Raw genomic sequence first — 23,027 nt, forward strand, 5'->3', positions numbered from 1 at the left:
TTGTCCTTTGATGGAATGTTCTACGCTCCCTAACACCCTTTGGAGAAGGTAGGGAACTTGCCAGCATTTAATCGCCTATCCCTCAGCACCTTTCTTACGATGGTGGGGAATCATGCCAGCATTTATCGCCTCGGCGCCCCTCTCACAGCATTGGGGAACTTGCCAGTATTTATCGCCCATCCCTCAGTGCCCCTCTCACATCATTGGGGAACTTGCCAGCATTTATCGCCTATCCCTCGGCGCCCCTCTCACAGCATTGGAGAACTTGCCAGCATTCATCTCACATCCCACGGCTCCCCTCTCACAGCATTGGAGAACTTGCCAGTATTTATCGCCCATCCCTCAGTGCCCCTCTCACATCATTGGGGAACTTGCCAGTATTTATCGCCCATCCCTCAGTGCCCCTCTCACATCATTGGGGAACTTGCCAGCATTTATCGCCTATCCCTCGGCGCCCCTCTCACAGCATTGGAGAACTTGCCAGCATTCATCTCCCATCCCACGGCTCCCCTCTCACAGCATTGGAGAACTTGCCAGCATTCATCTCCCATCCCTCAGTGCCCCTCTCACATCATTGGGGAACTTGCCAGCATTTATCGCCCATCCTTCAGCACCCCTCTAATGAAGGTTTGGAACTTGCCAGCATTTATCGCTGACCCCTCGGGCTTCCCTTGCACAGAACCAAACTCATTCATTGAACCTTTATCAGGCAAATGCTGAATGTTTGTTGGATAGCAGGTGCCTGAGGGCCAGAGCTCCTGACTCAACTCCTGGACACTGCCGAGGAGATGGTGGTCTCACCTCGGTGAGGAGGACACTGAATCCCATCTGAGCCATTTCCAATTCGAATGAGGTCTCATTGCTTGAGGACTGTGTTCCTATGGGGAGAAGGGATCAGGGTCAAAGAGATTGGAAGGGAGAGGAGGAGTGGTAGGGAGAGAGAAAAGGAGGAGATAGGAGGAGGGGAGAAAAAAATGGGGAAAAGAGGGGGAGGGGACAGTAAGGAGGGAGGGGACGATGAGGTGGGAGGGAGGGGACAATGAGCAAAAGGACAGTGAGGAGAGAGAAGACAATGAGGAGGGAGGGGAGAGTGAGGGGACGGTTATGAGGGAGGGAGGGGACAGTGAGAAAGGAGGGAGGAGGCAGTGAGGAGGGATGAGATGGTGAGGAGGTTGGTGGGGACAGTGAGGAGGGAGGGAGGGGACTGAGGAGAGAGGGGAAGGTGAGGAGGGAGGGGGATGGTGAGGTGGGAGGGGAAGGTGAGGAGGGAGGGAGGGCACAGTGAGGAGGGAGGGGATGCTGAGGAGCAAAAGGACGGTGAGGAGACAGGGAGGGGAGAGTGAGTAGGGAAGGGATGGTGAGGAGGGAGGGGATGGTGAGGAGGGAAGGGGATGGTGAGGTGGGAGGGGAAGGTGAGGAGGGAGGGAGGGCACAGTGAGGAGGGAGGGGATGCTGAGGAGCAAAAGGACGGTGAGGAGACAGGGAGGGGAGAGTGAGTAGGGAAGGGATGGTGAGGAGGGAGGGGATGGTGAGGAGGGAAGGAGGGGAAGGTGAGGAGGGACGGTGATGAAGCAAGGAGGGAAAGGTGAGTAGGGTAAAGAAGATGAGGAGGGAGGGGACAGTGAGGAGGGAGGGAAGGGACAGTGAGGAGGGAGGGAGGGGACAGTGAGAAGTGAGAGGATGCTGAGAGGGGAGGGAGGTGACGGTGAGGAGGAAGGGAGATGACAGTGAAGAGGGAGGGGATGGTGAGGAAGGCGGGGATGATGAGGAGGGAAAGGAGACGGTGAGAAGGGAGGGAGGGGACAGTGAGGAGGGTGGAAACGGTGAGGAGGGAATGGTGTGGAGGGAGGGGAAGGTGAGCAGGGTGGGGAAGATGAGGAGGGAGGGGACAGTGAGGAGGGAGGGAGTAGACGTGAGAAGTGAGAGGATGCTGAGGGGAGGGAGGTGATGGTGAGGAGGAAGGGAGATAACGGTGAAGAGGGAAGGGATGGTGAGGAGGGCAGGGACAATGAGGAGGAGGGGACGGGACAGAGAGGAGGGATGGAGTTGATGGTGAGGAGGGAGGGAGGAGATGGTGAGGAGGGAGGGAGGAGAGCGTGAGGAGGGAGGGGTGGTGAGGAGGGTGTGGATGATGAGGAGGGAGGGGATGGTGAGGAGGAGGGGGTGGTGAGGAAGGAAGGAATGGGATAGTGCAGAGGGAGGGGATGGTGAGAAGGCAGTGGGGCAGTGAGGAGGGATGGAGGGGAGAGTGTGATTGGAGGGAACAGTGAGGTGTGAGGGACTGGACAGTGAGGAGGGAGGGGGAGGTGAGGAGGGAGCGGATGGTGAGGACGGAGAGGCTGGAGAGGAGAGTGAGATTGGAGGGGACTGTGAGGAGGGAGGGACTGGACAGTGAGAAGGGAGGGGGAGGTGAGGAGGGAGCGGATGGTGAGAAGTAGGTGAGGGGAAGGTGAGGAGAATGGGGATGGAGAGGAGGGATGAAGGGGATGGTGAGAGGGAGGGGATGGTGAAGGTGGAGACGGTGACAAGGAAGGGAATGGTGAGGAGGGGGGTAACGGTGAAGAGGGAGGGAGGTGATGGAGAGGTGAGATGGGATGGTGAGGAGGCAGGCAGGGGACTGTGAGCAGGGCGGAGAAGATGAGGAGGTAGAGGATAGTGAGGAGGGAGTGAGGGGATGGTGAGGAGGGAGGGTGGGGAAGATGAGGAGGGAGAGAAGGGATGGTGATGAGGGAGGGAGGGAACAGTGAGAGGGAAGGGATGGTGAGGAGGGAGGGTGGAGATGGTGATGAGGAAGGGAATGGTGAGGAGGGAGGGTACAGTAAGGAGTGAGGGAGGGAATGGTGATGAGGAGTGGATGGTGAGGAGGGAGGGAAGGGACGGTGTGGAGTGAGGGGACAGTTAGGAAAGAGTGAGGGGTCGGTGAGGGGTGGGAGGCGTCGGTAAGGAGGGAGGGAGGGGATGGTGAGGAGGGAGGATGGGGACGGTGAGGAGCCCGGAGATGGTGTGTTGGGAGGGAAGGGATGATGAGGAGGGAGAGGATGTTGAGGAGGGAGCGAGAAGATGGTTAGGAGGGAGTGGACATTGCTGAGGGAAGGAGGAGACAGTGAGGAGTGAGGGAGCGGTGAGGAGGGATCAAGGTGACGGTGAGGAGAGAGAAGATGGTGAGGAGGGCGGGGACGGTGAGAAGGGATGGGATGGTGAGAAGGGAAGGGGATCGATGAGCACAGAGGGACAGGATGGAGAGGAGGGAAGGGACATGAGGATGGAGGGAAATGACGGTGAGGAGGGAGGGGCGGTGAGGGTGGCGTGGATGATGAGGAGTGAGAGGGAGGGGATGGTGAGGAGTGAAGGTGGAGATGGTGAGGAGGGAGGGGGGTTTATGAGGCAGGAAGAGGAAAGTGAGCAGGGTGGGAAAATGAGGAGGGAGGGGGACAGTGAGGAGGGAGGAGATGGTGAGAAGTGGGGTGGGGATGGTAAGGAGGGAAGGCATGGGATGGTGCAGAGGGAGAGGATGGTGAGAATGGAGGGAGGGGAGAGTGAGAAGTGAGAGGATGCTGAGAGGGGTGGGAGGTGACGGTGAGGAGGGAGGGGACTGTGAAGAGGGAGGGGACAGTGAAGAAGGAGGGAAGGGACAGTGAGGAGGGTGGAGATGGTGAGGAGGGAGGGAGTGGTGAGGAGGGAGGGGCCGGTGAAGAGGGAGGGAGGGGACGGTGAGGAGCGAGGGGCCGGTGAAGAGGGAGGGGATGGTGAGGAGGGAGGGGCCGGTGAAGAGGGAGGGGTCGGTGAAGAGGGAGGGGCCGGTGAAGAGGGAGGGAGGGGACGGTGAGGAGGGAGGGAGAGGACGGTGAGGATGGAGGGAATGGTGAGGAGGGAGGGAGGGGATGGAGAGGAGGAAGGAAACGGTTAGGACGGTTATGAGATAGGGAGGGGAAGGTGAGCAGGGTGGGGAAGATGAGGAGGGAAGGGGATGGTGAGGAGGGAGGGAGGGGACGGAGAGGAGGGGACGGTGAGGTGGGAGGGGATGCTGAGGAGGGAGGGAGGAGATGGTGAGGAGGGAGGGAACAGTGAGAAGATGGTGAGGAGGGAGGGAGAGGACGGAGAGGCTGGAGGTGAGAGTATGGAAGGGCAAAGAATGGTGAGGAAGGAAGGAATGGGATGGTGTGGAGGGACAGGACGGTGAGAAGGGAGGGTGTATGATGAGAAGGGAAGGGGACGGTGAGCAGAAAGGGACGGGACGGAGAGGAGGGAGGGGATGTGAGGATGGAGGGGATAGTGAGGAGGGAGGGAGTTGATGGTGAGGATAGAAGGGAGAAACGGTGAGAAGGGAGGGAGGGGATGGTTAGGATGTAAGGAGGGTCGTCGGTGTGGTGGGAGGGGAAAGACGGTGAGGAAGGAAGGAGGTGACGGTGAGGAGGAAGAGAGATGATGGTGAAGAGGGAGGGGATGTTGAGGAGGGAGGGAGGAGATGGTGAGGAGGGAGGGAACAGTGAGAAGATGGTGAGGAGGGAGGGAGAGGACGGAGAAGCTGGAGGTGAGAGTGTGGAAGGGCAAAGGATGGTGAGGAAGGAAGGAATGGGATAGTGTGGAGGGAGGGGACGGTGAGAAGGGAGGGTATGATGAGAAGGGAAGGGGACGGTGAGCGGAGAGGGACGGGATGGAGAGGAGGGAGGGGATGTGAGGATGGAGGGGATGGTGAGGAGGGAGGGAGATGACGGTGAGGAGGGAGGGGTGGTGAGGAAGGCGTGGACGATGAGGAGGAGGAGGGAATGGTGAGGAGGGAGGGACTGGACAGTGAGGAGGGAGGGGAAGGTGAGGAGAGCGGTTGGTGAGAAGGGAAGGGGAACGATGAGGAGAGATGGACGGGACAGAGAGGAGGGAGGGAGTTGATGGTGAGGAGGGAGGGAATTGATGGTGAGGATAGAAGGGAGAGATGGTAAGAAGGGAGCAAGGGGATGGTTAGGATGTAGGGATGGTGGTCAGTGTGGAGGGAGGGGAGAGACAGTGAGGAAGGAGGGAGGTGACAGTGAGGAGGAAGGGAGATGACGGGGAAGAGGGTTGGGACGATGAGGAGGGAGGGGATGGGACAGAGAGGAGGGAGGTGACGTGAGGAGGGAGGGAGTTGATGGTGAGGAGGGAGGGAGTTGATGGTGAGGAGGGAGGGAGTTGATGGAGAGGAGGGAGGGAGTTGATGGTGAGGAGGGAGGGAGTTGATGGTGAGGATAGAAGGGAGAGACGGTAAGAAGGGAGCGAGGGGATGGTTAGGATGTAGGGATGGTGGTCAGTGTGGAGGGAGGGGAGAGACGGTGAGGAGGGAGGGAGGTGACGGTGAGGAGGAAGAGAGATGATGGTGAAGAGGGAGGGGATGGTGAGGAGGGCGGGGATGATGAGGAGGAAGGGAATGGTGAAGAGGGAAGGAGGGAACGATGAGGAGGCCAGAGATGGTGTGTAGGGATGATGAGGAGAGAGGGGATGGTGAGGAGGGAGGGGTGGTGAGGAGGGCGTGGATGATGAGGATGGAGGGGATGGTGAGGAGGAGGAGATGGTGAAGAGGGAAGGAATGGGATAGTGCAGAGGGAGGGGACAGTGAGAAGGCAGCGGGACAGTTAGGAGGGATGGAGAGTGAGATTGGAGGGAACCATGAGGTGTGAGGGACTTGACAGTGAGGAGGGAGAGTGAGGTGAGGAGTGAGGTGAGGAGTGAGGGAGAGGATGGAGAGGCTGGAGGTGAGTGTGAGGAGGGGATAGGATGGTGCGGGGGAAGGGGCGGTGAGGAGGGATGGAGGGGAGAGTGAGATTGGAGGGGACTGTGAGGAGGGAGGGACTATGAGGAGGGAGGGACCAGACAGTGAGGAGGGAGGGGGAGGTGAGGAGGGAGCGGTGGTGGAGTAGGCGAGGGGACAGTGAGGAGAGTGGGGATGGAGAGGAAGGATGAAGAGGAGGGATGAAGAGGATGGTGAGAGGGAGGGGATGGTGAAGGTGGAGACGGTGACAAGGAAGGGAATGGTGAGCAGGGGGGTAACGGTGAAGAGGGAGGGAGGTGATGGAGAGGTGAGGGGACGGTGAGGAGGCAGGGAGGGGACTGTGAGCAGGGCGGGGAAGATGAGGAGGGAGAGGGGATGGTGAGGAGGGAGAGAGGGGACTGTGAAGAGGGAGGGGACGGTGAGGAGGAAGGGAGGGAGCAGTGAGAGGGAAGGGATGGTGAGGAGTGAGGGTGGAGGTGGTGACGAGGAAGGGAATGGTGAGGAGGTAGGGTACAGTGAGGAGTGAGGGAGGGAATGGTGATGAGGAGCAGATGGTGAGGAGGGAGGGAAGGGATGGTGAGGAGTGATGGTGTGGAGTGAGGAGACAGTTAGAAGAGAGTGAGGGGTCAGTGAGGGGTGGGAGGCATGGTGAGGAGGGAGGGAGGGGACGGTGAGGAGGGAGGGTGGGGATGGTGAGGAGGGAGGGAACAGTGAGAAGATGGTGAGGAGGGAGGGAGAGGATGGAGAAGCTGGAGGTGAGAGTGTGGAAGGGCAAAGGATGGTGAGGAAGGAAGGAATGGGATAGTGTGGAGGGAGGGGACGGTGAGAAGGGAGGGTATGATGAGAAGGGAAGGGGACGGTGAGCGGAGAGGGACGGGATGGAGAGGAGGGAGGGGATGTGAGGATGGAGGGGATGGTGAGGAGGGAGGGAGATGACGGTGAGGAGGGAGGGGTGGTGAGGAAGGCGTGGACGATGAGGAGGAGGAGGGAATGGTGAGGAGGGAGGGACTGGGCAGTGAGGAGGGAGGGGAAGGTGAGGAGAGCGGTTGGTGAGAAGGGAAGGGGAACGATGAGGAGAGAGGGTCGGGACAGAGAGGAGGGAGGGAGTTGATGGTGAGGAGGGAGGGAGTTGATGGTGAGGATAGAAGGGAGAGATGGTAAGAAGGGAGCGAGGGGATGGTTAGGATGTAGGGATGGTGGTCAGTGTGGAGGGAGGGGAGAGACAGTGAGGAAGGAGGGAGGTGACGGTGAGGAGGAAGGGAGATGACGGGGAAGAGGGAGTGGATGGTGAGGAGGGTGGGGACGATGAGGAGGGAGGGGATGGGACAGAGAGGAGGGAGGTGACGTGAGGAGGGAGGGAGTTGATGGTGAGGAGGGAGGGAGTTGATGGAGAGGAGGGAGGGAGTTGATGGTGAGGAGGGAGGGAGTTGATGGTGAGGATAGAAGGGAGAGACGGTAAGAAGGGAGCGAGGGGATGGTTAGGATGTAGGGATGGTGGTCAGTGTGAGGGAGGGGAGAGACGGTGAGGAGGGAGGGAGGTGACGGTGAGGAGGAAGAGAGATGATGGTGAAGAGGGAGGGGATGGTGAGGAGGGCGGGGATGATGAGGAGGAAGGGAATGGTGAAGAGGGAAGGAGGGAACGATGAGGAGGCCAGAGATGGTGTGTAGGGATGATGAGGAGAGAGGGGATGGTGAGGAGGAGGAGATGGTGAGGAGGGAAGGAATGGGATAGTGCAGAGGGAGGGGACAGTGAGAAAGCAACGGGGCAGTTAGGAGGGATGGAGAGTAAGATTGGAGGGAACCGTGAGGTATGAGGGACTTGACAGTGAGGAGGGAGAGTGAGGTGAGGAGTGAGGTGAGGAGTGAGGGAGAGGATGGAGAGGCTGGAGGTGAGTGTGAGGAGGGGATAGGATGGTGCGGGGGAAGGGGCGGTGAGGAGGGATGGAGGGGAGAGTGAGATTGGGGACTGTGAGGAGGGAGGGACTGGACAGTGAGGAGAGAGGGGGAGGTGAGGAGGGAGCGGATGGTGGAGTAGGCGAGGGGACAGTGAGGAGAATGGGGATGGAGAGGAGGGATGAAGAGGATGGTGAGAGGGAGGGGATGGTGAAGGTGGAGACGGTGACAAGGAAGGGAATGGTGAGCAGGGGGGTAACGGTGAAGAGGGAGGGAGGTGATGGAGAGGTGAGGGGACGGTGAGGAGGCAGGGAGGGGACTGTGAGCAGGGCAGGGAAGATGAGGAGGGAGAGGGGATGGTGAGGAGGGAGGGAGGGGACTGTGAAGAGGGAGGGGACAGTGAGGAGGAAGGGAGGGAGCAGTGAGAGGGAAGGGATGGTGAGGAGTGAGGGAGAGGATGGTGAGGAGGAAGGGAGGGCACGTTGAGAAGGGTGGAGTGTTCGGTGAAAAGGGAAGGTGCGGACATTGAGGAGGGAAGGAGGGGACTGTGAAGAGGGAGGGGACGGTGAGGAGGAAGGGAGGGAGCAGTGAGAGGGAAGGGATGGTGAGGAGTGAGGGTGGAGGTGGTGTCGAGGAAGGGAATGGTGAGGAGGTAGGGTACAGTGAGGAGTGAGGGAGGGAATGGTGATGAGGAGCGGATGGTGAGGAGGGAGGGAAGGGATGGTGAGGAGTGATGGTGTGGAGTGAGGAGACAGTTAGAAGAGAGTGAGTGGTCAGTGAGGGGTGGGAGGCATGGTGAGGAGGGAGGGAGGGGACGGTGAGGAGGGAGGGTGGGGATGGTGAGGAGGATGGAGATGGTGTGTAGGGAGGGAAGGGATGATGAGGAGGGAGAGGATGAGGAGGGAGGGAGGAGATGGTGAGGAGGGAGGGGACATTGATGAAAGAGGGAGGAGACAGTGAGGAGTGAGGGAGTGGTGAGAAGGGATCAAGGTGACGGTGAGAAGTGAGAAGATGGTGTGGAGGGAGGGGACAGTGAGGAGAGAGAAAATGGTGAGGAGGGAAGGGATGGTGAGAAGGGAGGGGATGGTGAGAAGGGAGGGGACATGAGGAGTGAAGGTGGATACGGTGATGAGGGAGGGAATGGTGAGATGGGGGGACGGTGAAGAGAGAGGGAGGTGTTGGAGAGGAGAGATGGGATGGTGAGGAGGTAGGGAGGAGACTGTGAGCAGGGCGGGAAAGATGAGAAGGGAGGGGAATATGAGAAGGGAGGGTCAGAAGAGGGAGTGAGGGGATGGTGAGGAGGGAGGGTGGGGAAGATGAGGAGGGAGGGATGGGTTGATGAGGAGGGAGGGGACGGTGAGGAGGGAGGGGACGGTGAGAAGGGAGGGGACTGTGAGGAAGGAGGGTACAGTGAGGAGGGAGGGAGGGGATGGTGAGGAGGGAGGGAGAGGATGGTGAGGAGGAAGGGAGGGCACGTTGAGAAGGGTGGAGTGTTCGGTGAAAAGGGAAGGTGCGGACATTGAGGAGGGAAGGAGGGGGTGGTAAGGAGGGATGGAGGGGAGAGTGAGATTGGAAGGGTCCATGAGGAGGGAGGGACTGGACAGTGAGGAGGGAGGGGGCAGTGAGGTGGGAGCGGATGGTGAGGAATTAGCGACGGGACAGTGAGGAGAGTGGGGACGGAGAGGAGGGGTGAAGGGGACGGTGAGGAGGCAGGGAGGGGACTGTGAGCAGGGCAGGGAAGATGAGGAGGGAGAGGGGATGGTGAGGAGGGAGGGAGGGGACTGTGAAGAGGGAGGGGACGGTGAGGAGGAAGGGAGGGAGCAGTGAGAGGGAAGGGATGGTGAGGAGTGAGGGAGAGGATGGTGAGGAGGAAGGGAGGGCACGTTGAGAAGGGTGGAGTGTTCGGTGAAAAGGGAAGGTGCGGACATTGAGGAGGGAAGGAGGGGACTGTGTAGAGGGAGGGGACGGTGAGGAGGAAGGGAGGGAGCAGTGAGAGGGAAGGGATGGTGAGGAGTGAGTGTGGAGGTGGTGACGAGGAAGGGAATGGTGAGGAGGTAGGGTACAGTGAGGAGTGAGGGAGGGAATGGTGATGAGGAGCGGATGGTGAGGAGGGAGGGAAGGGATGGTGAGGAGTGATGGTGTGGAGTGAGGAGACAGTTAGAAGAGAGTGAGTGGTCAGTGAGGGGTGGGAGGCATGGTGAGGAGGGAGGGAGGGGACGGTGAGGAGGGAGGGTGGGGATGGTGAGGAGGATGGAGATGGTGTGTAGGGAGGGAAGGGATGATGAGGAGGGAGAGGATGAGGAGGGAGGGAGGAGATGGTGAGGAGGGAGGGGACATTGATGAAAGAGGGAGGAGACAGTGAGGAGTGAGGGAGTGGTGAGAAGGGATCAAGGTGACGGTGAGAAGTGAGAAGATGGTGTGGAGGGAGGGGACAGTGAGGAGAGAGAAAATGGTGAGGAGGGAAGGGATGGTGAGAAGGGAGGGGATGGTGAGAAGGGAGGGGACATGAGGAGTGAAGGTGGATACGGTGATGAGGGAGGGAATGGTGAGATGGGGGGACGGTGAAGAGAGAGGGAGGTGTTGGAGAGGAGAGATGGGATGGTGAGGAGGTAGGGAGGTGACTGTGAGCAGGGCGGGAAAGATGAGAAGGGAGGGGAATATGAGAAGGGAGGGTCAGAAGAGGGAGTGAGGGGATGGTGAGGAGGGAGGGTGGGGAAGATGAGGAGGGAGGGATGGGTTGGTGAGGAGGGAGGGGACGGTGAGGAGGGAGGGGACGGTGAGAAGGGAGGGGACTGTGAGGAAGGAGGGTACAGTGAGGAGGGAGGGAGGGGATGGTGAGGAGGGAGGGAGAGGATGGTGAGGAGGAAGGGAGGGCACGTTGAGAAGGGTGGAGTGTTCGGTGAAAAGGGAAGGTGCGGACATTGAGGAGGGAAGGAGGGGGTGGTAAGGAGGGATGGAGGGGAGAGTGAGATTGGAAGGGTCCATGAGGAGGGAGGGACTGGACAGTGAGGAGGGAGGGAGCAGTGAGGTGGGAGCGGATGGTGAGGAATTAGCGAGGGGACAGTGAGGAGAGTGGGGACGGAGAGGAGGGGTGAAGGGGACGGTGAGAGGGAGGGGATGGTGAGGAGTGGAGATGGTGACGAGGGAGGGAATGGTGAGGAGGGGGGATGGTGAAGAGGGAGGGAGGTGACGGAGAAGATTGATGGGACAGTGGGGAGGCAGGGAGGGGACTCTGATCAGGGTGAGGAGGATGAGGAGGGAGGGAAAGGACGGTTAGTTGAGAGTGAGGGGTCGGTGAGGGGTGGGTGGCGTCGGTGAGGAGGGAGGGAGTTGATGGTGAGGATGGAAGGGAGAGATGGTGAGAAGGGAGGGAGGGGATGGTTAGGATGTAGGGAGGGTGGTCAGTGTAAAGGGATGGGAAAGGCGGTGAGGAAGGAGGGAGGGGGTGGTGAGGAGGAAGGGAGGGGACAGTGCGAAGGGGGGGAGGGAGTGTCCGTATCCCCCTCACCTTCGATCTTGTACATCTTGGTCTTGAGATCGTTGAATATGGAGTTCAGTTCATTGTAGTTCTTGACCTGAATCAGGTATGCGGGGGATGAGGCGATGGTCTGCAACTCCCGCAGCGCCTGGCTGCCGTTGGTGAAGGCACTGCCCACCTGAAGAGACAGAGGACGTCACTCCCGCCCCAGACACAGAGACAGGGACCACAGGAACTGAACACAATATTCCACCGATTGATAGGATAATTACGAAGGCCTGTGGGACCCTGGGCTTCGTGAGTCAGGGGAATGAGGTCATTTTACAAATCTACAAATCTCTGGTGATACCTCTCTTTGAGAATTGTGTTCATTTCTGGTCACCTCATTACTGGAAGGATGGGGAAGCTACGTTAGGGAGGGGGCTTCCACAGTGATGTTGCCTGGTTTGGAGAATGAGTCTTTATGAGGCAAGGTTCACAGAGCTGGGACTTTTCTCTTTGGAGCATAGAAGGACGAGAGGAGACTTGATAGAGGTCAACAAGATTCTGAGAGGCATCGATAGGGTGGACGGTCAGCGCTAGTTTCCCAAGGCAGGACAGCTAACACCAGTAGACGTGTGTACAAAGTGGAGGGTGGGAAGTTTAGGGGGAAGAGGTTTTGCAGAGTTGTGGGGGGCCTGGGATGCCTTATCAAGGGGGGGAGGGTGGTGGAGGCTGGAACATCACGGGGCATTTAAGGGAACCTTTTATCTGCCCCATCCCACTGACCTGCACCCAGTCTGTATCTCTCCCATCCATGTACTTGTCCAAATTCCTCTTAAATGTTAAAACTGAGCCCGGATCCACCCCTTCAGATCATTCCACATCCCCACCCCTCTCTCTGTGTGAAGAAATTCCCCCTAATCCTTTCCCCTTTCACCCCTAACCCATGTCCTCTGGTTTGGATCTCACCCACCCTCAGTGGGAGAAGCCGACCTATATTTACTCTGTCTGTCCCCCTCATCATTTTAAATAAAATCTTCCCTCATTCTTCTACACTCCAGGGAATAAAGTCTGAACCCGTCCTAAGCACCTCTGCTTCCCCAGGAGTTGGCGGAGGTTCTGTACAACCCCTGGCAAATTTCTACCCAGGCGCGGAGGAGAGCGGGCTGACCGGCTGCATCACGGGCTGGACGGGGACACCGATACCCCCCAACTCACCCACTCCCCGAGCGGAAAGTCCTGCAAAAGGCAGTAGATGCAGCCCAGGAACCTCATGGGCGAAACGCTCCCCGCCGTCGAGAACACCCGGGGTGGGGGTGGACTACTGGCTTTGGAGGACAACAGTGATCATCGAAGAGAAGACCCACTGCTGTCAGGAGAGAGGTGCAGGGCCCACAGGACTTGCCCTGCCAGGTTCAGGGACAGCAGCTCCCCCACCACCATCAGACCCCTTGATGACAAACTCCATCAGCGGCTTGTTTACGGACTGGGACACGTGCACTTCATTGGTTTTCCTTGTGCTCTCTGTTTTGCAGTCAGTTTGTTTACATTCGTTACCTGTTCACGGTTCTTTTATGTGTTGACGTACACATTATGTCCCATTTATTTTTGGCATGGCCCAGTGAGTGGGAATTCTGCCGCGCCCACAGGGAGAAAGGAATTTTAGGGCTGGATGTGATATCGTGCCCTGACAATAAATCTGAACTCTCTTTAACCATTCCCTGCCATCCATCAGATCACAATCCAAAGAGACAAAAGCCTTCTGCATGACCCGTCGAGCCATTTCTGCCGCTCCACCCCTGAGTGGAGCCGTTCTCGCCTCCTGCTCCAAGTTCTGGCCTTCCCCCCACCCACCACCTCCCTCGATCCCCTGACTGACCAATCTCCCCTTCCCCCACCCGGTGGCTGCGAACTCCACACATCCCTCCAGCTAAAGAAATGTCCCCTCGTCTCATTCTAAGACCATGGCCCACCACCCCCCCCAGACCTGGACTCGCCCTCCAAGGGGGGGGAAACATTTTATTCACGTCGACCCTGCCTTCGAAGTGCCTGACGAGATCCCCTTTTGTTCTTCTCTCCCCCGGCAAGTACAGCTCAGGAGCCAGTAAATGCCCCTGCATTCCAGGAATCACATCTGTACTCTTGCCAATAAGTCCCTGAAATCTGGGCAACATCCTTGTAAATCTTCCCTGCCCTCTCTCTATCTTACTGATCTCCTTCCTGAAGTTCGGTGTCCAAAACTACACATAATTGGGCTTTGTACAACTTTACAGTAACGTAACAACTCCATTACTCAATACGTTGATTTATGAAGGCCAATGTGCCAAAAGTCTTCTTTACAACCCTTGTGCTTTCTCTCTCTCTGGTCTCCAGCGCTCTGAGTCATGAACAACTCCTCAGTGCCCTGTGCACGTCCGACCTGGGTTTGCCTTTCCAAAATCCTAATAGCGTCTGTCCCCCTCCTGGATTTAAACGCCTCTGTCAAATCACCCCTCATTCTTTGACACTCCAGGGAATAAATTCCAGGACTGCGTGCCTGTTCACCACTTCAGCGGGTCCCATTAGACGCACGGAGAAGCCTGGCACCACCCCAGCACTGCGTCACACCCAGGACTCACCCCAATGGCACAGCGGGTGATGCCTCTCTCCTCGGCCCGACGGATGACATGGGTCAGATTCAGGTCCCCATTAGAGATCGCGCCGTCCGTGATGACAATGAGGAGCTGGGAGGAGCCATGACGGGAACCTGCTTCCTCGGTGAAGACGTGGTTTCTGTGTCGAATGGTGGGGGGGGCGGGGGTGGAGAAGGTCCTTCAGAGGGGTGCTGGGTCAAGGGGTGGAATACCCCTTCCCAAACACAGACCCGTCCCCCGATCCATCCCGTCTTTCACACACACCTTCACAGAGCCCTTCCCAAATGAAGACCCATTCCCCTACAGCATCCCATTTCTTAAACACCCCTTCCGCAATGCAGACTAATCCCCCTGCACCATCCTGTCTCTCCCACACCCCTTCCCCAACGCACACCCGATCCCCTACACCATCCATTCTCTTACACACCCCTTCCCCAACGTAGACACTTCCCCTATACCATCCCGTCTCTCACACACCCCTGCCCAAAGGAAGACATGTCCCCCTACACAATCCCATCTCACAAACACACCCCTTCCCCAACACAGACCCATCCCCTACACAATCCCATCTCTCACACTCCACTTCAACCATGCAGAATCGTTCCCCTACACCAACCCGTCTCTCACACACCCTTTCCCCAGTGAAGACCCGCCCCCCTACACCATCCCCTCTTTCACACACCTTCCCCAAAGCAGACCCATCCCCCCACACCATCCCATGTCTCACACATAATTTCCCCAGTGAAGACCCGCCCCCTACACAATCCCATCTCTCACTCCTCTTCCCCAACAGAGAATCGTCCCCCTAAACCATCCTGTCTCCCTTACACACCTTCCTAAATGAAAACCCATCTCCCTACAAATCCCGTCTCTCACACAACCCTTCCCCAACACACATCCGTTCCGCTACACAATCCAATCTCTCACACTCCCCTTCCCCAACGCAGACTCATCCCCCTACACCATCCCATGTCTCACACACCCCATCAGCAATGCTGAACCGCCCCCCTACACAATCCCACTTCTCAAGCACACATTGCCCAACATAGACCAATCCCCTTACACCATCCATACTCTCACACACCCCTTCCCCAACACAGACCCATCACTCTGCACCATCCTGTCTCTAACACACCCTTCCCCAACGTAGACCGGTCCCCCTACAGCATCCTGTCTCTCACACACCCCTTCCCCAATGCAGTGCCGTTCCCCTACACCATTCCGTGTCTCATACGCTCGTTCCCCAACACAGACCCATCTGGCGACACCCTGCCTTCAATCACACACACCTTCTCCACCGCACACAGTCCCCCTATCCATCCCATCTCTTACACAAACCTTCGCCAGCGCAGAATCGCCCCGCTACACCATCCCGTCTCTCACACATCCCATCCACAACGCTGAAGTGTACCCTACACCATCCCATCTCTCTCACACACCTTCCCCAACACAGACCAATCCCCCTATACCATCTCTTCTCTAACACACCCCTCCCCAAAGTAGACCGGTCCCCCAACACTATCCCATCCCTCACATACACCTTCCCCGACACTGACCCGTTCCCCAACACCATCTCATCTCTCACACACACCTTCCCCAACACCGACCCATCCCCCAACATCATCCCGTCTCTCGCACACCCTTTCCCTAACACACACTATCACCCTACACCTTTCCATCTCTCACACACCCCTTTACCAACGGAGACTCATCCCCCTACACCATCCCGTGTCTCATACGCTTATTCTCCAACGTAGACCCATCCACCTACAGCAGTCCATCTCTCAAACACCTCTTCCTCAACGCCAACCCATCTGCCAACACCCTGCCGTCAATCACACACACCTTCTCCAATGCGCACAGGTCCTCCTATCCATCCCGTCTCTCACAGAACGCTTCGCCATCGCAGAACCGCCCCGCTGCCACACCATCCTGTCTCTCACACAACCCTTCTGCAACGCAGACCTGTCCCCCTACACCATCCCATCTTTCAAATACACCTTCCCCAACACAGATCCGTCCCCTACACCATCCAATCTCTCGCAGACCCCTTCCACAAGGGAGACCCTTCCACCTACACCATTCCATCTCTCACACACACCTTCCCAAATGTAGACCCGCCCCTCAACACCATCCCGTCTTTCACACACACCTTCCCCAAAGCAGACCGATCCCCCTACATCATCCCATCTCTAAAACACCCCTTCCCAAATGTAGTGCTGTTCCCTTACACCATCCAATCTCTCAGAGCCCTTTCCAAACAGCATACCATTTCTCAAACACCCCTTCTGCAACGCACTCATCCCCCTGCACCATCCCGTCTATCCCACACCCTTTCCCCAACCACACCCGACACCCTACAGCATCCATTCTCTCACACCGCTTCCCCAATGCAGACCCGTCCCCCAACACCATCCCATCTCTCACAAGCCCCTTCCCAAACGAAGGCCTGACCCCTACACCATATTGTCTCTCACATACCCCTTCCCCAGCACAGACCTATTCCGCTACACAATCCCATCTCTCACTCCCCCCTTCCCCAACGCAGAACTGGCCCACTACACCTTCCTGTCTTTCACACACCCTTTCTCCAGTGAAGACCCATCCCCCTACACAAACCCATCCCTCACACACCCACTCCCTAACACAGTCCCGTTCCACTACACAATCCCATCTCACACTTCCCTTCCCCAATGCACACCCGTCCCCTTACACTATCCCGTCTCACACACACACCCCTTCCCCAATGCAGACCCATCACACTACACCATCCCATGTCTCACACACACTTTCCTCAACAAAGACCCACCCCCCTACACAATCTTGTCTCTCACACACCCCTTCCCCAACGCAGTGCCGTTCCCCTACACCATCCAATCTCTCACACACACTTTCCCCAATGCAGACCCATCCCCGACACCATCACGTGTCTCTCACACACCTTCCCAAATGAAGACCCGTCACCCAACACAATCCCTTTTCTCACACACCCCTTCTCCAACACAGACCTATTCCGCTAAAAAATCCCCTCTCCCACCCTCCCTTTCCACAATGCAGAACCGTCCCCCTACACCATCCCGTCTCTCCCACACACTTTCCAGAGTGAAGACCTGTCCCCCTACACAAACCCACACCCATTCCCCAACACAGAAACTATCCCTTAACAAATTTCCATCTCTCACACACCCCTTCACCAATGCAGACCTGTTCCGCTGCACAATCCCATCTCTCACACTCCCCTTCCCCAATGCAGAAACTTCCCCTACACCATCCCATCTCTCTCATGCACCCCTTCCCCAACGTAGACCCATCCCCCTACACCATCCCATGTCTCACACACAGTTTCCTCAACAAAGTCCCGTCCCCCTACATAATCCTATCTCTCACACAACCCTTCCCCAACACACTGCCATTTCCCTACACCATCCCGTGTCTCATACGCTCGTTCCCCAACACAGACCCATACCCCTCAAGCAGCTCATCTCTCATCGCCTCTTCCCCAATGCAAACCCGCCTGCCAACACGCTGCCGTCAATCACACACACCTTCTCCAATCTTCACAGGTCCTCCTATCCATCCCGTCTCTCACACACCCCATCCGCAAAGCCGAACCATCCCCTAAACCATCCCACCTCTCAAACACACATTCCCCAACACAGAAAAACCCCCTACACCATTCAGTCCCTCACACAGCCCTTCCCCAACACAGTCCCTTCCCCATAGACCATCTCGTCTCTATCACACCCTCCCCAACGTAGACCACTTCCCCTACACCACCCGTCTCTCTCACACCACTTCCCCAACACGGAACTGTCCCTCTGCACCATCTAGTCTCTAAAACACATCTTCCCAAATGAAGACCCATCCCCCTCCACAATCCCGTCTCTCTCACACACCCCTTCCCCAACATAGACCCGTTTCGCTACACAATCCCATCTCTCACACTTCCCATCCTAAACGCAGAACCGTCCATTACACTAACCCATCTCTCATACTCCATTTCCCCAACGCACACCCATCCCCTAACACTATCCCATCTCTCACACAACCTTTCCCCAACGCAGAGCCATCACCCTACACAACCCCGTCTCTCACTCATCCCTTGCACAAGGCAGATCCGCCCCCATACATAATTCCATCTCTCACACACCCCCTCCCAAACGTAGACCCTCCCCCCCAACACCATCCCATCTCTCACACACACCTTCCCCAAAGCAGACCCCGTCCCTCTACATCATCACATCTCTCACACACCCCTTCCCGAACACAGAACTGTCCCCCTACACCATCCTGTCTCTCACACACCCTTTCCCCAGTGAAGACCCATTCCCTACACAAACCCGTCCCTCACACACCTATTCCCTAACGCAGACACTATCCCCCTACATCATTTCGTCTCTCACACACCCCTTCACCAACACCGAACTGTTCTGCTACAGAATCTGATCTCTCACACTCCCCTTCCCCAATGCAGAAACGTCCCCTACACAATCCCATCTCTTACAACACAGACTTGTCCCCTACACCATCCCGTCTGTCACATAACCATTCCCCAATGCAGACCCATCCTCCTACAACATCCCATCTCTAAAACACCCTTTCCTCATGCAGACCCATCCTCCTACAATTTCCCATCTCTAAAACACCCTTTCCTCATGCTGACCCATCCCCTCCAGCATCCCATCTCTCAAACGCAGTGCCTTTCCGTACACCATCCAGTCTCTCACAGAGCCCTTTCCAAACGAAGACCCGTTCCCCTACAGCATACCATTTCTAAACACCCCTTCCGCAATGCAGACTCATCCCCCTGCACCATCCCGTCTCTCACACACCCCTTCCCAAATGAAGACCCGTTCCCCTACGCCATTCCATCTCCCACACACCCCTTCCCCAATGCAGATCCGTCCCCTACACCATCCCATCTCTCACACACCCCTTCCACAACGCAGACCCGTCTGCCGACACCATGCTGTCAATCACAAACACCTTTCCCAACATACACACGTCCCCCTACCCATCCTATATCTCACACAACCCTTCCCCAACGCAGACCCGTCTGCCAACACCATGCCGTCAATCACAAACACCTTCCCCAATGCACACACGTCCCCCTACCCATCCCATATCTCACACAACCCTTCCCCAATGCAGACCCGCTCCACTAGACCATCCCATCTCTCAGACATCCTATCCACAACGCAGACCCGTCCCAATACAGCACCCTATCTCTCAAACAACCCTTCCTAAATGAAGTCCCATCCACCTACAGCATCCCATCTATGCAGACCAGTCCCCCATACACATCCTGTCTTTCATACATCCCTTCCCCAACACAGACCTGTTCCTATACAGCATCCTATCTCTCAAACACCCCTTCCCCAATACACACCCATCCCGTCTCTCATATACTCCTTCCTCAACACAAGCCTGTCCCCCTACACCATCCCCACTCTCACACACCTGTTCCCAAAAGTAGACCTATACCCCTACACCAACCTGTCTCTCACTCAGCCCTTCCCAAATGAAGACCGGTTCCCCTACAACATCCCTTCTCTCACACACCCCTTCACCAACGCATACCTGTTCCGTTACACAATCCCATCTCTCACATTCCCCTTCCCCAACGCACAATCCTGGGGAGGGACACAGATGAAGCCCTCTCTCCCCCGTCCCTTCACACACTATTGGACTTGGAGTATTTACAGTGTCACATTGATCCCAGTTGCCGTGAACGTTGCACTTTCCATCAACTCGATTTGAGCCATGATTTCAGACAGTCTGTGGCGATTTTTTTGGAAGGTGTTAAAGTCCATTTCTATTTTCGTTTTCATCGAGTACTGAACGACTGCAAACTTTGGTAAAACAAATGGATGGGTGAACATCAGAGGCAGAGGAGGGAAAGGACATTATTCAAATCAGGCCGTGTGTCATCCCACTGCCACCCTCACTCCACACAGACCCGTATCAGTCCTCACTCTGATCCCACTGCCACCCTCACTCCCCACAGACCCGTATCAGTCCCCACTCTGATCCCACTGCCACCCTCACTCCACACAGACCCGTATCAGTCCCCACTCTGATCCCACTGCCACCCTCACTCCACACAGACCCGTATCAGTCCCCACTCTGATCCCACTGCCCCGCTCTCTCCCCACAGCCCCGTGTCAGTCCCCACACTGATCCCACTGCCCCACTCTCTCCCTATAGCCCCGTTTCAATCCCTACACTGATCCCACTGCCCCGCTCTCTCCCCACAGATTTATGTTGGTCCTTACCCTGTTCCCACTGCCCCGCTCTCTCCCCATAGCCCCGTATCGCTCCCCATACTAATCCCCCTGCTCCACTCTCTCTCCACAGCCCCGTGTCAGTCTCCACATTGATCCCACTGCCCCGCTTCTCTCTCCACAACCCCGTGTCAGTCTACAAACTGATCCCAACTGCTCCCTTCTCTCCCTACAGTCCCGTATTGGTTCACACTCATCCCACTGCCCTGCTCCCTCCCCACAGCCCTGTGTCCATCCCCACACTGATCCCACTGCCCCCCTCTCTCCCCACAGCCCTGTGGTGGTTTACGCACTGATCCCACTGCCCCTCTCTCTCCTCACAATCCTGTGTCTGTCCCCACAGTGATTCTTTCTCTACCCCACTCTGAGCTGTTCCAATCTACGCCGCTCTCCCCTCCCCCACCCCGTCCCACAATCTGCTGCCCACCTGCATGTTGTCATCTGCCTGCTGCATCATATTTAACATGAAATCTTTGTTTTTCTTGAGGTCACGTTTACTGAGACTGTTCGAACCATCAAATAGAAAAACTACGTCGACCAACTCAGCGATACATTCTGAGGGGAAGTGAGAGGGAGAGAGTGTGAGAGAGAACGAGAGAGAGATAGGGTTGGGGGAGGAGGTGAATAGAGAGGGAGGAGAGCTGTGGGTGAGGGAGAGGTAAAAAGAACTGGGGAGAGGGAAGTCAGAGGTGAACACAAAGGGGTGTGAGGGGGAAGGAGCAGGAGAGAAGGGGAATGAGGTTGAATGGGAGAGGGGGGGTGGTGATGAAAGGTTGAGAGAGTTAGGGAGAGGTGGGGAGAGAGGGAAAGTAGGGGGCAATGGAGGGAGGTGAGGGATGGGTGAGAGGAAGTGAGAGAAAAGGAGAAAGGGGGAAGAGAGAGAGGGTAGTGAGGGAGCAGTAGAGAGGTGGGGTGGGTGAAGGGGAGAGAGAGGGGGGGCCCAGGGGGAGAGAAAGGAGGAAAGATAAGAGAGGAAAGAGAGAGAGGGAGAGGGGAAAGAGGGGGTAGGACAGAGAGAGAGAGAGAGAGAGAGAGAGGGGGAGAGATGGGGAGGGGGAGAGAGATGGGGAGAGAAGGTGGAAGAGGGAGAGATGAAAGAGGGGTAAAGGTGGATGAGAGAGGGGGAGGGGAGGGGGGCATAGAGAGGGGGAAGAGAGGTGGAGGAGAGCAGTGAGAGGTTTCTCTCCCTCCCCCTCAAAACCCGAGCCCTCACCTTTCTCCTTGACATCCAGTTTCCTCCCTTCATGGGGAAAGTCGGTGTACCGGAAGCAGAATCCTGGCACCCAGGAGTTGTGAAGGCAATGCTGGACAGCGGTCGGATCACAGACCTGGAGAGGGAAGGACGTTCACCTCAAGGTGTCTGCCCCACCCTCCGGGGGTGATGCAGTGGGGTGGGGTGGGGGGTAAGGTAGGCATATCGAGGGACAGGGTGAGGGGTAGAGAGGGGAGGGTGCGCAGGAAGGGAGGAGGGGAATGGCAGGGAGGGCAAGTGGAGGATGTGGAAGGGAGTTGGAGGGTAGTAGGGTGGGCATGGAGGAGAGGAAGTGAAGGGAGGTCAGTGAAGGGATGGGAGGGGGAGTGGAGACAGGGAGGAAGATAGGGAGGGAACCAACTCACCACCACGTCTCTGCCCGACGAGCCGATGCTAAGCTGAGCGGAGACATTCATCATCCCTGCACATCCGGGAAAAGGGGCAGATCAACAACTACTGTATGCCCCGTCCCCAAATTCCAGGGAAGAGGTAGAGGGCCTCCTGCCCTCAGTTCCCCCTGGGAAAGTAAGGAAGAATGGGCCAATCAGCCTCCCAGCCCAGTTCCTTGTGGTGCAGAATGGAGGTATGGGCTGAATGGCCTCTCAACCCCAGCTCTCAGGGGATTTGTTTGGAAGGGTGGGCTGATCAGCATCCCGGCCCAGTTCTTCATTGGATAGGATAGAGGGATGGGTTGAAGAGCCTCATGATTCCCAGATAGTAGGGAAAGATTATCCAATCAGCCTCCCAGCCCCAGTTATCTATTGGGCAGGAGGAAGCAATGCGCCATATGAAACTTCGGCCCCAGTTCCCATTTGGATAGGTTGGCAGGATGGGATGAACAGCCTCACTACCAAGGATCCTGGTGTCATAGTGGGGAAGGATGGTTCGATTGGCCTCCAGGCCCGGTTTCCCATTGGGCAGGAGAGAGGGACACGGCAAACATCCTCACGGATGCCATATCCCAGTGGGATAGTAGGGAAGGGCAGGCTGACTGGCCTCTTGGACCCCAGACTCACCGGCAAGGCTGATGGCGGCACAGGTTTGGTTTCCCAGCATGCACCGGTACAGGGCGCCCGCTCCCTCGACATCTTGGCCACTCACTCCGAGCCTATGGGAGAGTGGTTAATCTTGACTTCGATCCAGAGGTGGCAAGGTGAAGGGAGGGGAAGGGGTGGTAGAGAGCAATGGGATTGTGAGGAGGAAGGGAACAATGAGGAGGGAGGGAGGGAGGGGATGGAGAAGAGGGAGGGAGGGGACAGTGAGGAGGGAGGGGCAGTGAGGAGTGAGGGGACAGTGAGGAGTGAGGGGATGGTGAGGAGGGAGGGGACAGTGAGGAGGGAGGGAGGGGATGGTGAGGAGGAAGGGAGGGGACAGTGAGGAGGGAGGGAGGGGATGGTGATGAGAGATTGAGGGGATGTTGAGGAGGGAGGGGACAGTGAGGAGGGAGGGAGAGGATGGTGATGAAGGAGGGGATGGTGATGAGGGGAGTACAGAGAGAGACAGGGTCGTCAAAAGCAAGGAAGTGTCACTACCTTGCGGGGAGGGGACCGGTTCAGCGAGAGAAGGGCCAAAGGGTCTCATTTCCATTCCCACCTTTTCCTCCCTCTCCTTATCCCCCTCCTCACCAGCCGTCCATTCCCTGTCCAAACTGGACCACCCTCTCCCCAAGGCGGGCACCATCCGCGGAGGCGAAGATCTCAGGCCTCGCTGTGTCAACATTGAATCCTCGCACAGCATCGAAGAAGAAGAAGATCACGGCTGAGGG

General features: G+C 57.2%; 1 protein-coding gene across 1 annotated transcript in view; it reads right to left on the reverse strand.

Moving 5' to 3' along the window:
* Window positions 1-705: 705 nt before the first annotated feature.
* Window positions 706-23,027, reverse strand: part of LOC138751035 (integrin alpha-M-like) — a 29,506-nt gene continuing 7,184 nt past the window's right edge. Inside the window, exons 4-12 of the mRNA XM_069913133.1 lie at window positions 22,888-23,020; window positions 22,279-22,370; window positions 21,628-21,683; window positions 21,224-21,338; window positions 20,438-20,565; window positions 19,430-19,578; window positions 13,712-13,865; window positions 11,142-11,289; window positions 706-878 (exon numbers count right to left, since the gene is read on the reverse strand). Of these exons, the coding sequence (XP_069769234.1) occupies window positions 706-878; window positions 11,142-11,289; window positions 13,712-13,865; window positions 19,430-19,578; window positions 20,438-20,565; window positions 21,224-21,338; window positions 21,628-21,683; window positions 22,279-22,370; window positions 22,888-23,020 (1,148 nt within the window). The remainder of the gene's footprint in view (window positions 879-11,141; window positions 11,290-13,711; window positions 13,866-19,429; window positions 19,579-20,437; window positions 20,566-21,223; window positions 21,339-21,627; window positions 21,684-22,278; window positions 22,371-22,887; window positions 23,021-23,027) is intronic.

The sequence above is a fragment of the Narcine bancroftii genome, unplaced genomic scaffold (assembly GCF_036971445.1).
Source record: "Narcine bancroftii isolate sNarBan1 unplaced genomic scaffold, sNarBan1.hap1 Scaffold_622, whole genome shotgun sequence".
Classification (NCBI taxonomy): domain Eukaryota; kingdom Metazoa; phylum Chordata; class Chondrichthyes; order Torpediniformes; family Narcinidae; genus Narcine; species Narcine bancroftii.